The sequence below is a fragment of the Adiantum capillus-veneris genome, chromosome 10 (assembly GCF_014529385.1).
Source record: "Adiantum capillus-veneris isolate H3 chromosome 10, ASM1452938v2, whole genome shotgun sequence".
NCBI classification, from domain to species: domain Eukaryota; kingdom Viridiplantae; phylum Streptophyta; class Polypodiopsida; order Polypodiales; family Pteridaceae; genus Adiantum; species Adiantum capillus-veneris.
In genome coordinates this window covers 130,424,684-130,440,537 of record NC_140940.1, presented here as the reverse complement: position 1 = coordinate 130,440,537, position 15,854 = coordinate 130,424,684, and the positions used below count along the sequence as shown (strand labels likewise).

The window sequence follows — 15,854 nt, the reverse complement described above, 5'->3', positions numbered from 1 at the left end:
AATTAGTATCCAAGTTTGGGGGCATATCACTTTGCCCAACTGAGCAACCAAAAGAGACAAGAAATGCTTATAAGTCCATGAAAATCTGACTATTTCCACCCAAATTGGGCAAAACACACACACACACACACATATATACACACACACACACACATGTATATATATATATATATGATTCCATGTTTCTTCTCTTACAAGTACCCTCCATGAGAAATGTGCACATCCACCCTTCATCAAGGAAGCCAGCTTTTTGTTGCTTCCACAAGCAGGTAGAGCCTCTCTCTAAGACCATTCTTTCGATAGCTACACCCGTTGGGGCCCTCTCCCAATCATCGGATAAGAACTTCGGAATTACTAGCCATATTAGAGAAGCCTTTCATCCAAGTGCGGAGTCCCCCTCCACTAGTAGAATGAGTTTTTTTTTTTTCCCAATCTATATTAGCTAATTGCACCCACTCACCCACACATGTTGCAAGGGTTGAACCATAGTGCGCGCACTTAAAGCCAACTCCCCTTGACAATATTATTTAGCTTTATGCAATAGTCCCACTTCACTTGCTAAAGAGAGATTCTTGGAGAAACTTTCTAAACAATTAGACAAGAGATGCACATGATTTGATTTTATATCCCTCCAAAAGAAAGAGAGAAACTCAAACTGACACTGCCTGTACTATGACAGAAGAACAGTGAGTTTATGCATTTTAAAGGGCCTGGGTCACATATATCACTAAATCAAAAAATACATTGCATGACCACAATTGTGCAATATATTATTAATTCTACGAAAACCTTTAGCACATATAGTGAGACTTGGGTCTACAAATCCAGAACTTTCAGTATGTCCCAACAACTTTTGATTTTCAAATCTGAGACCACCACAATTCTTTTTGCGTCAATGTTCACAAAAGCCGGCTATAATTGCAAATCCCGATTGGATTTCAAGCTTCTCTTAAAGAAAACCAGTAAAATTTTACACCATGTAGTGTACAAACCAGCAAATCCTTCAAGTTTTGACCAAAAAACCAAGAGAATTTGAAGCGTGTCCTCCTCCCCTCTGGTTAGGAAAAATGCTATTGGTGAGCCCTGTTCTGTGCATGGAAGGTAAGACCTAGCCAGGACACACTGAACCCTCTAAGAAGAGTCTAGTTCTCTGGGTCCGCTCGGACCACCACGAGTTTTCATCATAATAGTCACAAATCAAAAAGAGACATATAAGGTTTCAACACTTTCCAACATTCATGTCAATTTAATGTCGGCACCATTTGCTTCATGAAAAATACCGGAGCTCAAGATAGACATAGGTTCTCTTACAAATCATAACACCATACTAGACTTCTTCGTTGCAAGAAAACCTATGACTACTATGCAACTGTTCTATCCAGAATTTAGTGAAAATCAGATTACATGCAACAGGCCTGCCAGCAAAATATGCCTCCATCAAATTGAGCACAGACAGATGAAGCATACCAATCTTTAAGCAGCACATGACAATCCAAAAACACTCGAGGCGCAAAAATGAATGGGTCATTCCGCAAAGCACATAAGAATCAGCTTAAATGCTTTATCACAAAAGGTTTACATCAAATTACAGAAGCAAAATGGAAGAGGTCACGCCTTTGGAAAACGTTAAGGCTGCTACTTTGCACCCAGCCCTTCAGTTATTTACTGCACAAACATGCTATCTGCATTACAAAATGGCTTCCGAAGGTCAGTTTAGGCAATGTCTTGAGAAGAAGCACTATGGAGATGCCTGCTTCACAGCTCTTCAGCAGAATAGAGCACAATACTTAATGAATGATATGTGAGATTCACACCATCAGCAGTTAAAGTAGCTCAAGAGCCCAAAAAACAAGTAGAAAAATGGCCAGCTGAGAACATAAAACTCGCCACATTCGCGGCAGTAAGTGAAGAGGTAAATCACATCTCTGACAACAATCTTCCAGGAATATAACAATCAGACAATGTTGTCAATAGGAGGTGTACGCATGTTTTGTATCCAAGTTCTGCGTCTATGCAACTGGAGGTCGAAGCATGTGATCTTGAGATGTATCAAGCGCCGCAGGGGGCATCCATTGCCACATCCCCAATCCCATTCCTGGGTAGCCTGGCATTGACGTACACTTGCCACCCGGATTTTGCGACGCAAATGCTGCCATCGCCGCATGTACTGCAGCAGGATGCGGCAAAAACCCTCCCGGCACTGCCATTGTTTTCATCTGTTGTTCTAACCTCTCTTTCTCTGACTTCAACCTCTGCTTCTCATCTCGCAGCTCGCCTTTCTCTGCCTGAAAAGCATAGCTATTCTTGGTTAATTTTAATGCAAGGTCTTAAAAACAAAACCCAACAACAATTCAATCAAATTGCTGCTTTAATCAATTATACATGCATGAGCGCCAATAAGGACACAATTGGGGCTTCTCTCACATACACAGAGGCAAGATACCTATGACAAAATATTGGCTAATAATGTCTAACCTTAAGCTCTTTTATTGTCTCCCTAAGTTTCTCATTGGCACCGTTTAGTTGCTTGGCTTCCGTCTTCAGCTGATTCAATGCACTAAGTGCGTCTGCTAGTATGACTATCTTGTCCGTTTTCGGTGTCCTCCCCTGCTCCAATAAGGTGCTCAACTCAGCAAACCTGTATTTCAACATGAAAAAATCATAGAACAAACTTGAGTGGTCAAAAAATCACGATGCCCAACCGGGTTCCAATATAAAAAGAAAGACCAGGACCTGTCGTTGAGTCGATCCCTACGCATCTTCTCTCGGCATGCTTTGCTAGGTGTGCGCCTTGTAGATTCATCTCGAGACCTTGTTAAAGACCCAGCAAGGTGTAAATTCCAGACTCCCATTTACGGTCGAGAAAGATACTTTAGCTTGATCAGCATAGCCTTACCTCTTCCTCGATGTGGCTTTTTCTTGCTCGTCACTATTCGTTCTGCAACAGCTATTGTCAACACTGCCAATCACATTAATCTCAAAAAAGTCAATTTCAAGTGACCTATTAGGATGTTCTGCACTAGTCTCAGCCCGCACATTTTGTCAGCAATGAGAAGGGAGAGATGCTCAGGGGGGGAGAAAGTTGTAACAAACAAAATTGCTAGGTTGCTGGAAACATTTCTCACTGAGAAATAGCTTGATACCCACAAACAATATTACCAAGAAGATTGGCACAAAATACACCTGTAGAAAACTTATGTACTTTCTGTTTATAGCCATTGATGGCATGAAAAAGCACGTGACATCGTTCTGTGACTATACGCGTTATCAGTACATGGAATGGAGAAATCCATAGGGCCACATCTGCATAAGGTACAATCCATCTACATGAAAGGCACTGCTCACACATCCCAGTTGTAGTTAATTTTCTGGTTGAAAATGGTCCTCTTTATGATTTCATTTGGCTTTAACCGTCAAGGTCGCTAATAGGGGGGCAGCAGATCACAACCCTCCATCCTGGCTCCATTATCATCCGTAATCTGGGGCTTGGCCTTTAGATCTTTGCCAACTCAGCATGCAGCAGGAAAATTGAATGACGTCGTACCAAACCGACCCCGTCAGCAGCAGGAAAGACACAAGCGGCTGACATATCAGCACCCAGAATCTTGGAGCTCTATCGATCAACCATAGGAAGCCACGTGAGCAGCCGGAATATGCAGACAGTTCGACAACTCAGCATCCGGAATATGCAGAGGCATGGAGCTCTTGCACTGGACCTGCAGACCTGCAGCCACTGTAACACAGAGTCCTGCACAGGACTGCCGCCCCTTCATGTAGAGGACTGTCACCTGACGACATAGCGCATCTGCCAGTTTTCACTAAACATGGTTGCTATGAATACCTCACGGCCCCCCTCCCAGCGACCCTTGACGGCCAAGAAAGGTCGTTGACTGACCTTTCCCTGTAATCCATGCGACTCGTGGCGACCGGCGGAGCTCCCCGTGGCTCCGGCCTCCACCGGTCGCTACGAGTCGCATGGATTACAGGGAAAGGTCAGTCAACGACCTTTCCCTACCCCGTCACAGTCCAGGGTCAGGGGGCACGGCATCTGAGCCGTCCATTGGCAGCAGCTTCCACAGCAGAATTTATGGATGCAGCCGACGGATCTTGGACATGTCAGCAGTCGTCATGGGACTAAGCCTCCTCCAGTAGCATCGTCGCAACTCAGCAGGTGGAATTTCTGCACGCAGCCACTAAAATGTCCCCACCTCATCACCTGGAATATCTGCGCCATGCTGCAATGAGAGCGCTCCAAGTCAGCAGCCAGAATTACGCCTGCTGGTGTGTCGAAAACTGACGGATCTACACAGTGCAGACCTCACACTTGCTTGGCCCCCCTCCCCTCGACTGTGACGGTCGGGAATGGTCCTTCAGTGACCATTCCATAAAATAATTGCTCCCGCCATGGCTCGCGGCCTCCCCGCCGCTCGCCATGCGGTCACAATTATTTCGGGGAATGGTCACTGAAGGACCATTCCCTACACCTTCAAGGCTAAAATGAGGGGAACCCTCAAAATTTGGGCATTGTAGTTATCAATCCCAACAAACAACAAAAGTTATATGTGAATTTCAATTGTTGGATTAGTTTCCCCAGAAAATAATGGCTGGAATATCAGGGAAAATATTTTTCAAGTAGTGACAGAATTGCATCATAAGAAAAAAGGGTATACAAAAATGGCCCACAGTTCCCCACATCTTCTTTTCCACATGGTGCGGCCAGAGACAAAAATTAGGCCTTTTATAGAAAATTTCCAAGGAAATATATGGACAGCCTCAGAGACTCAAAAATCAAGTTGCCTAGCCATGGGGTGATGATTCCTGCAACACAATGTAAATCCAACATCTAGTAGATTTACCAGATTCGCCCTTATCATCAACCCCATACCACAATCACGATTTCCCCCCGTCCAAAATGATACACTTTCAAGAGCTAAGGCATAAAATCACCGTGCAGACAACAATTCATGAGACGTGGTTGCACTAATACTACATGCGCTTAAGCAGGTGTCTACAGAAACATGCCTCATCTTTAGAAAGAAAGGGGGAAATTAAAATATCCCTGCAATTTGTGGAAATCCCCAAAATACCCCTCAAATTTAAAAAATTCCCAATATACCCTTGTATCATTCTTGGATGGATTACCCCAATTTTTGTAGAGAAAGTTTGATCTTTAGGTGTCTCAAACAAAACTATTCACCAACGAGGTCACAAATAGAGGCATCTATGCCTAAGAATAATGAACGATTTCATCTTGAGAGCCCACAATACCATCTAAAACATCTAAAATCCTAGTTCTATTATCTTCTATTGAAGGAGAGGCCCTAGAGGCTTATCAGACCCTATTACTAGCACCATTGGTATGAAGCAAGGATGCCCACTCTCCCCGGATGTCTTCGGGATCTAAAAAATGACTCTCTCATGTGCTCTTGTTAATATTTTGCAAGTAACCTGGTGTTTTACTTAATATTGTCTCCCAAGCTCCCTGCTTTTTGAGAGGTAATCTGAATTCTTCATGGCTCGCCTTCGTCCTCTACATGGCTTTGCCCATCAAGGGCGCTTTTCTGGGTAGCCTAAGGTTTTTATTTCTTGTTGGACCAACACTTACTGTGATCACTTTGGATCATATCATGCCCATATCATATCCAAATTTCCTTCACGTATGAAAGTATGAAAAATCACCAGTTTTTCAGTCCTGCTGCACCCCGTGCTTGAAAAAAAAAACCTAGGTTTACTGTAATCAAACCTACAAATTTTGAAATGTACCCCAAAATTTTGGATTTGAAGGTGAGAAAACCTACAAATTATGGAGAAATTTAGTGTAAAATCCATCAAATAAAGTGGATTTACCCCAAAAGTCTTCCATTTGTAGGTTTTCCAAGTTTTGCACAAGAATGGACACATATACCACATGTATACTAAATATGTACATACTGACACACATAAAAGAATAACCCGATAGTAGGCATACCCACCCATACATACAATACAATTGTTTGAATGTATTTGACATTGTGGAGGCATACCTTAGATCAGCCTGCTCATTGACGCCACACCAGAAGAATGAATTAGGTTGGGGTGGGTCATCGAGGAGGTTATCGTCGAAAAATGCCATCCAATTCTTGCTCTGAGGGGACGATATCATCCTAGCAATGGAAGATCTTGAAAAGGCGGCAGATTAGGTGCAGAAAACTCTCTCTCTCTCTCTCTCTCTCTCTCTCTCTCTCTCTCTCTCTCTCTCTCTCTGTGTGTGTGTGTGTGTGTGTGTGCGTGCGCGCGCGTATATTTGTGCTCTCTCTCTCTCTCTCTCTCTCTCTCTCTCTCTCTCTCTCTCTCTGTGTGTGCGTATATTTGTGCTCTGAGGTCGATGGCGCAAATCTTTGCAGTCAGATGTCGAATTGCGAACTTGGGTTGTCTCTCTCTCTCTCTTTCTCTCTCTCTCAAAACACTAGGCTCAGGGCTCCCTCCCTCTGACACGCACAATGACACAGGCAAAATTATCCCCTCCCTCTCTCTCTTGCTTTCCTCCCTATGTGCACACTGCACAAAGATAGAGCCTCGCCTTCGGATTTGAGAGAAAGATTCATTACAATGGAATGTTGATTGGAGGTCAACTCAATCCAACTCGGCTCCAACACACACACACTCACAATTTGATGCCCCTTGCTTGCCTCTAAAGGCTCCTATTGCTTGCCTACGTTTCCATTCGCTTACAAGCCAATTCGTTCGTTCCCGACCGGTCGGCTAGCGGCCATAGTGTGACTCGGCATACTCTACTATCTAAGGGAGAATCTATGGTTGAGATTAGGCATCTCAGGTCGCTCACCCCCATGGCAAAATTCACCGTACAATCCCACATAAAATATGATGGTTGCGTCTATCTCGCTATCCGTGATGATTAATCTCAACCTTAGATCCCCAATGAAAGGTCCCCCATACCAAATAGCGATGAGGGCTATTGTGATCCAAAACTTGTTATCGGTTCATTCTCCAATCGGAATGTCAATTATTCAAGTTGAGTGTCAGAAGGCACGTGATTCCAGGTCCACGATGACATCACAATTCCTACTGACGTCGTAACATGTGTCTTATGAGCAACAATAATCAAAATTTGAAGCAAAGCACAAGATCGTCTCACACATTTCCAATTTGGTTCATTGACACAACACACAGGTGCACATATAGTGCTTCTAGCTCACTGAATTTTACAGAAGGTTCACACCGTAGTTCACAAAAGGTTTGCACAAGTTTAAACCAAGATCTCAATCATGTATGCAGTTCACAAGTAGATTGACAAATAAAATCGTTGCTACCAACGATGCCATTTTGCAACTACATAGATGCCACTTAGGGTTGGTTGTGTCCTTAAGTCGATCTCTTGGAGGCACTTTTGAAGCTACATACTTCCACTAACTGAGTTGTGTGTGAAGAGCGTGGATTTGTGCATTCGTGCGTGATGTTGGGCTTGTGGGGGAGAGAAAGAGCTCTGATGGAAGCTTGAATTGTTGAATAGCCATGGTTAGAGAGAGAGAGAGAGAGAGAGAGAGAGAGAGAGAGAGAGAGAGAGAGAGAGACTCTACTTTTGAAAAGGGAAGCTAATTATAAACTTGGAATAAAACTTTCTTATTAGCATAACTCACATACAAAAAGGAGGGGTATACATTCAAAAGGTTTGATAGCCAATATCCGGCAGCTATCATCTTGAGGTGGCTTTCAAAGTAGCCAAACACACGTATATATTATCTGTCACTTCAAAGGTTGCACTAGGAGTAGAAAGAGTTCTCATGCCCACCTTTCAATCCTCCCCTTGGGCATGTAAAACATAATGAAGGCCCATTTATCCACACAGGATGACGCTATCCACTAAGGATGACAAGAACATTTTATGATAATTATGCCTTGTATGTACATAATTATCATGGAGTGCAGTAATTAAGATGCCAAGTGCGTGTTCATCTTTTTCTTGATTAAGTGCACTAGATGACCTGGTTTGTGTGCCTTCATGATCACTGAGAACTACGCCCCATAATGGTTTCTTCATTAAATAACCCCTTAGCTTAGTTTGCTATAGGTATGGAAGCCCTCCCCATTAAATTTTATAATTCATTTTTCTTCCATAATACAAGTGCTACTGAAAAATTCCAGGGACTTCGTCTTGCCGATAGAGAGACTCTCTCTATGGCAATGTCTTGCCCAATTTTACAAAGAAAATAGTGCAGGTGCGAGCTTGACAATCTCAATTGTGAAGTCACTCTTCATGAATAAGAATCATGATGCACCTCTTCATAGGAAATGATTAAATAATTTTGTCCGCTTTGAGAAAGAAAAAAAAGTTGGAAAGCTTGATGAAGAATGATTATGCCAATTTTTACATGGTTAAAACTTGAAAATTGATGGCGTTGAACAAGTGAGGGCGTGTGGAGGCATGTTAGCGTGAGTGTAGGAGTGTGTTGTGTTGTGCAAGAGACGGTACTCTTAGTGTGGGGCGTGCAACCACCCTATGGCTTATTAAAAAAAATGCTTTGTCGATTGCTGCAGAAGTCTCTGGCGAAGCTGAGCTCTCTCTGTGTGTGTGTGTGTGTGTGTGTGTATGAGAGAGAGAGAGAGAGAGAGAGAGAGAGAGAGAGAGAGAGAGAGAGAGAGAGCAAGGGAGGGAGGGAGGGAGAGCAACAGTTGGCCTTGCAAAATTAAGCTCAATTGCAAGCCTTCACTCCCCTTGCGCTCAGCGAGCTGCTCTTGCTGCTCGTCGAAATCTGTCCAAGCCAACGCTGTCGAGCTCTTGATGCTACTGAATTTTTGGTTCTACTGCCGATTCAGCTTCGCAACCTCCCCAAACTCCTTTTACTTTCTTGACGAGCTGCTCGTCGATTCTTGGTGCTCTGCTCAATTTTTGCAATCCCCCAAGCTTGCCGACTCTTTGCTCTCAATTGCTTGCTTACTCTCGAAATCCTACTCGGTTTCCACCCCCATACTTGTAGACATGTAGTAGTGTTAGTGTGTATACGCGCTTCACCCGGAGCACTTTTCTCCCACTGGGTTTTTTCCCCTGGACATCTAGTGTGAAAAGACACCTTATCTCTTAGGGTTTCATATAAGCTCTGTAGCTCTGAGTTTGTATACACTATTATTCCAATACAGAGAGACAAACTACAAAGATCTCGTACACAAGCTCTGTGTCTTCTCCTTCTCCATCTTCTTCCTACTCTGAGTTGTTGTCTTCCTTCTGTTTCCTGTTTCATCATCTTCAACAATACTCTGTGTGCTTGCTTGACCTTGCCTTGTCGATTTGCTTTGCAATTTGCTTCAAAACCCCTCAATTTCCTCCAATGCTCTGACTCTGCCCAATTTTGCCTACACTACCGAGGTCTACCAAAAATGCTTCAAGCTCAAAAGCTTCAAAAGCTCCAAGGGGGGTTGCACGTGATGGGGGAAGCGGGGAGCCCAGCTCTGATACCACTTGTTGGGCTTGTGGGAGAGAGAAAGATCTCTCATGTAGGCTTGAATTGTTGAATAGCCATGATTACTGAGTGAGTAGGGGTGGAGAGAGAGAGAGAGAGAGAGAGAGAGAGAGAGAGAGAGAGAGAGAGAGAGAGAGGATCGACTTCTGAAAAGGGGAGCTAATACATAAACTTTGAATAAAACTTTCTTATTAGCATAACTCATATACAAAAAGTAGGGATATATATACAAAATATTTGACAGCCAATATCCAGAAGCTCTCATCTCTAGGTGGAATTCAAAGTAGCCAAACACACATATATATTATGTGTCACTTCAAAGCTTGCACTAGGTGTAGAAGAAGTTCACGTATATATGTGTCACTTCAAAGCTTGCACTAGGTGTAGAAGGAGTTTACATACCCACCTTTCACGTGCACGGAAGGGGGGGGGAGCAGGAGAGCACACAATCTTGGGTTAGTAATGGATGTGAGTATCCAACCAATTGGCATGAACCCCTACAATCTCCCACTTGAAGGCCAATGTGGCCCAACTGGCCTATGTATGAACAACCGTGATGGGTTCCAATGGCTTTACCGTACACCCATAATCTTAATGCAATGTGCAAACCGCTCTAAGGGTAAGCTCTTCGTGACAGCATCTGTAGGGTTATCATCTGTATAGACCTTGACTATCTCGATGGCTTGCTAGCCAGTATGTCTCGTATTACATGATCTATGGGTTTCGACTTGGAGTGAAACATGGGGTTCTTCGCTAACGCATTAGCACTCTGGCTATCACAATGCAACATTGGAGTCTAATGAATGCCAAGGTCTCCCACTAGACGAGCTAACCATACAGGTTCCTGCTATCACCAAAAACTGCAACATATTCTGCCTTTGTGGTGGAAGATGTAATGCAATCCTAGAGACATGATCTCCATGACATGGGTGCTCCATCAAGTAGGAATACATAGCTAGACATGAATCTTTGACTATCCACACAACTCGCATATAATCCCCATCCATGTAACCCACTATGGATGCACCATTGTTCCCAAAGCGTAAGCACTTGCTTGTTGTATCCTTCAGATATCTCAGAATGTGCTTCATTGCTTCTCAGTGCTTCCTACCAAAATTTGCCCATAAAAATTTAAGTGCTTTAGCTTGCAATATGCTAATTGAAAATAACTTGTGTTGGAAAGCTTAAGAATCTTCTAAATTGAGAGTAGTTTGGTAGTTTAGAAATGCATTAGTCTTTCAAAAGAAGTATGAGCCTCTGGACACAAAATTAGTTCTAGAACGTGTTGGTGGTAACTCCTTAGTAGAAAGAATAAGAAGTGTAAGCTGCACAAAAAGGAGTAGTCGGGGTGGTGAGACCCCTTTGATGTTTTTTTCTTGGAAAACCCTGTGCAAAGGGTATGCAATGGAATGTGTATAACTTTTTGTGATTAATGAAATTCAAGCTCAACTGAGCATTTTTAAAAAAAAAAAAAAAATTCTAAATTGTTGGCTTACTAGCAAGCTTTAATATCACTTAGCCAATGGGATCCTAAACAATGATTTGAACTATTTTTTAAATTCTCATTGGGCTTCTTCACGTAGAATTCAGCGTTTTCTCAAATTTGGGCCTGCACACTTGACCAAGGAAATTAGTTTCTCATTCCAACGAAAACCAAGTATTGTAGTTTGATTCAATGTGAGTTTCTTTTGTTTGCAATGCTTAATGCATGAACCATACTGCTATTTAGAGAACACTATACAAAACAAACAAGTGAAAGGGTCATGATGGCTTTCAAAAACAATAAGAAAGTGATAAAATTGTTAAGTTGAATAAAATTGGTATCAGTGTTTGGGAAAGAATTGCCTCAACCTACTAGTTTTGAGCCGATTGAAAATCGAGAGTAGCTAGCTACAAACCGTGGTAAACGAAAGAAAAACCGATGAAATATGTGAGAAAGTCGTCCAAAAAATTACAAATCTCAAAATTTATGCTAGTATTTTCGGTTTTCTTCTTTGTGAGGAGGAAACTTGATCAGTAGCCGCTTAATAAAAAAGACTTTCTCGAACGTTAACAATGACTGGAATCAAGCTATAAAATGCAAGAAATGTAAAGCCATGTGAAGTTGTGAAATGAAAGGTGAAATAAAAAGAACTAATTAATATATGTGTGTGTGTGTATAGAATTTATTAGAATTATGCAAGGTGAAGCTTTACTTTAGTATTCTAAAACAATAGAATACAAAAAAAAAAACATATATGTGTGTGTGTGTAAAATTTACTAAAATTATGCAAGGTAAACAATGTTTGGAAAAATTATTTTTTCAGACATCCAAACTTCCTTTCCTCGAATTTGCCAAGAGGAAAATTTAGAAAATTAGATTACTTTTTCAGGTTTTTACACTATTTTTCTCTATTTTGGGGCGGAATTTCTCCTTTTCTACTTGCCCTCAATCGGCATTTTGAAAATTGAAAATGGAACGATATTAAGTTGAGACACATTTTTCTCGAACACTCAAGGTGAAGCTTTACTTTAGCATTCTAAAACAATAGAATGTAAGAAAAGTAAAGACATGTCAACACTCAAGGTGAAGCTTCACTTTAGCATTCTAAAACAATAGAATGCAAGAAAAGTAAAGACATGTTCGGGATGTGAAATGAAAGGTAAGTCTCCATCATCCACTGAAAACAATGAAAGTCTCCCTAACCCAACACAACACTAAGGGTTTCTTTTAGAAAGCCAAAAAATCCCCATGGACACCACATGCTATGGGGACCATCATCACCAAAGAGTTTGGGTTTTACAGAGAGCCTACTGAACCTCACAATGAAAAAAAAAAAACCTATATTGAGTGCCACTATCTCTCGCGGCGGGGGGGGTGGGGGGGGGGCACAGCCCACTACACACCTCGCATATAAGTGACACGAGTGAAGTGGAGGGATCGATGGTGGAGATTTGATCCGTCGTTGATCAAGCAAAAAATCTAGGGTTCTCCTTGCGTTGCAGTTGCTCCTCAAACCAAGGGCATCCACTACACAGAGTTCCACCCTAACCATCTGAGCAACACGACTCGCTGAACAGACAATGACCCCGTGTGTATAAAACTCTTTCCCCCCTATTGTGGAGATTCAACGTCTCAAATGCCTAACACCCGCCGATAAAGCGCCCGCCATTGATCCCTTGACTGTGACCCTGTGTCATTTATAGACGAGGCACTACACAGATTGAAAACAAACGACTGCATCGTAGAGAAAAAACAGGAAAAAAAAAGAACTTCAAAATGCTACCCTCTACCACAGGGTATCCCACCATGAAAATTGTCCATGGCCCATGCAAGCTAGGCAAGCCACCCCGATGGTGCCACCAGATCACGCCAAGGCTACCACTTGTTGTGGGATCTCCACCAAGAACTAAAGGTTCTTGGCACCAAAGTTTCTCCTCCAAGCAGAGGACGAAGGAGTGCCGCCTCCTCGTTTCCATGAATAGATGATGATGCAAGAAAGAAGAGCCCCAAGAAGATCAAGCGGCACAACTGAGAGCCCCCACTAGGGTTGTCACCTATTTGCAAGCAAAGCACACCCCGCGTTGACTCCACACCACCACCGCTAAATGGCTCTGTGCCCAATGTTGAAGTGGCTTTAGACGAGGAAATAACTACTAAATATAAGGTCTTGAAAGTTAAATTGCAAATCACATTGAATCCAAGTAGGGGGGTGGCTCCCTTATAAGCGTTTGTAATGTCTGGCTCTAAGTCGTTTCATCCTGTGGGTGATCTTTGTGTAGGGGTGGCAGTCCATATAGGGTCGGTGGCAACCTCTTTATGTTGGTACTCATTGTTGGTTAGTCGTGTATGTGTGGGTGGCTCTCTGAATCGTCGGTCAGCATGTATCCATTTTCTGTAATGGGTTTGAGGGCTCTTTGTTTGTGATTAGTATGGGTATGGTTTGTATTTTTTTTGGACTCCTTGGCTCATTTTGAGCAAGAAGGAGGATGTATGGTTTCTGGTTAATTCAATTCAACTCACTCAGTTGAGTGACTATTAAAACAATAGTTTTATTTTTATTTTGCAATTTACCTCTCAAGACTTTTTATTAGTAGTTATTTCGTCATCTAAGGAAACTTGGTCCCACCATGTTATAACTTTTCACTCATTCTAAGGCGTTCAATTATATATTTTTTTGTTTTTTGTTATTTACGTGCAAGACCAAACTTAGGTTTTAGGTTTTCATTCAACAATTTACCCCTCTCTCTCTCTCTCTCTCTCTATATATATATATATTAGCAGACCATAGTGTATAGTAGACCATTTGTATCATCGATTTTAGCCGACCATAATGAGTTTTCATCGTGTATATATATAGCACTTCACAGTAGTAGCTGACAACATCCAATAGAACATGTGACAAAACACAACTCATGTCTTTGCAGACTTGAGACAAATGCTACTTTTGCAATCTTGCATGAATTTCTTGAATTGTGAAAATTGTACATCAATATTCACTAAAAAAATATCCCATCCAATGAGAACAAGTGATAACATCACGATTTGATTGCATGCAATCTTGAGGCCCACTGAAGTTCAGCATTAAAGTCTAGTGTTGAAAAAAGAGAAATGCCTTATACAAATGAAATCTATTTTTTCTTTGCAAATTTCATAATTAGGTCTCCCCAATCTCCAAAAAATAAAAATCCTCTAAGCGCATAAATGAAAAGACTATCTTTCCTATTAACTGCTTCGCGAAGCGTCATCGTGAAGGAAACCCTAGCACTTTGCTCAAGCGATCGATGGACAACTGTTGCAATGGGGTCACAACGAGTTGGGGGGCCCTTTGATGGACGTTCATCTTGTTGCTTGGGCAAAGCTCTGAACGAGCTGCAGGTTCAAAGGCTGTCCTGGAGAGGTTGGTTTGAGCCGAGGTCAGGGGTACTCTGGGGGTGGAGCGATCAACTTCCCTGCTCTCTCTCATGGTCATTAGGGAACAACTCCTGACTTGGTTTTTGGATTTCGGTTTGGCCGCTGTCAGTCCTCCCTCGGAGGGCAAATCACTCGCCTTGCCATGTTTGTGGTCAGTCTCATTTGGTGGCTTTGGATCTGCTGGGTGTTGGGTCATGTGCCCTTTGGGATGCATGGCGAGTAGTGACATGCCTTTCCATGCATGGTGGCTCCGAAGTCTTGCTTCTGAGCTGCTGCACAACGAGGTCACAACGGGTTGGGGGCCCCTTTGATGGATCGTCTAGAGGTTCATCTTGCTACTTGGGCAAAGCTCTAAACGAGCTGTAGGTTCAGAGGCTGTCATGGAGAGGTTGGTTTGAGCCGGGGTCAGAGGTACTCTGGGGGTGGAGCACTCAACTTCCCTGCTCTCTCTGGTGGTCATTACGGGACAGCTCCTGACTTGTTCTTTGGATTTCGACTTGGCGGCTGTCTGTCCTCACTCGAAGGGCAAATCGCTCGCCTTGCCATGTTTGTGGTCACTCTCATTTGGTGGCTTTGGATCTGTTGGGTGTTGGGTCATGTGCTCTTTGGGATGCATGGCGAGTAGTGACATGCCTTTCCGTGCATGGTGGCTCCAAAGTCTTGCTTCTGATGGGGTGGGCTCTCATATTGGCCAGGATGTTTGGTGTTGGAAGTATGTTCGTTTGAGGGTGTGTGGCTCTCCCTAAAAGCTTGTTGGGCAGGTAGATCCCCGGTGGTGACTCGCCAAGGATGGATCTGGTTATTTTCGAATGTGGATGAAATTTCTCTCCTGCTTGTCGTGGGGACTACTTATATGCGGTATGCTCTTCTTCTTGCTTCCTGTTTTGCCGAGTGCATTGGTCATACCCAATTTGGTGTGAGCGGGTCGGGAATGGTGGCAACCGATGTGTTAGTATGATGTTTAGTCCTGTAACGGGATTTCCCGGCCTCATTGTAAAAGCCAGGCTTTGAACAGTACGATGGTTTTTGTCTGTTGGTTTTTCGACTTCCTTGTAAAAAGTTGGACGGTATGGTCTGAGGTCGTGATGCCCTGGCTCATGTCGAGCATGGCTGTTGAATGTTATTTTTTTTGGTTGTTTTTTGATATAAACCACTCACATAAAGTGAATTCTACAAAAAAAAAAGGAAATGAAAAGACTCATGGAAGTGGAAAGGCAAAAGACTCTTTGTGTCGATATAAATTAAGACTAGTGTGTGACCCACACGTTGCTGCGACCAAAAAAGCAATCTAGGTGTGTGTGTGTGTGTGTGTATGTGTGCACAAGCGAGGAAGGTGTACTTAATTCCCTATAATCAGTCCAAGAAGATAGCAATTCTCTCTCTCTTTCTTATTAGGTCTTGAGATCAAGACTCGTTGAGCAGATCTTTGATATCTGTTTGGATTGTTCATATCCACACACACACACACACACACACACACAAACCAAGTTTTGAGTTCAATACTT

At 42.7% G+C, this 15,854-nt stretch overlaps 1 protein-coding gene across 1 annotated transcript; it reads right to left on the bottom strand.

The window, feature by feature from the left end:
• Nucleotides 1-1,541: 1,541 nt before the first annotated feature.
• On the bottom strand, nucleotides 1,542-6,508 carry LOC147449648 (transcription factor ILR3-like). The gene is made up of 5 exons (XM_086522041.1): nucleotides 6,024-6,508; nucleotides 2,897-2,959; nucleotides 2,734-2,811; nucleotides 2,476-2,638; nucleotides 1,542-2,285 (listed from the first exon to the last, which is right to left on the bottom strand). Exons 1-5 carry the CDS (start codon nucleotides 6,140-6,142, stop codon nucleotides 2,010-2,012), a joined length of 699 nt encoding a protein of 232 aa, XP_086378167.1. The 5' UTR covers nucleotides 6,143-6,508; the 3' UTR covers nucleotides 1,542-2,009.
• Between the last annotated feature and the right edge of the window lie 9,346 nt (nucleotides 6,509-15,854).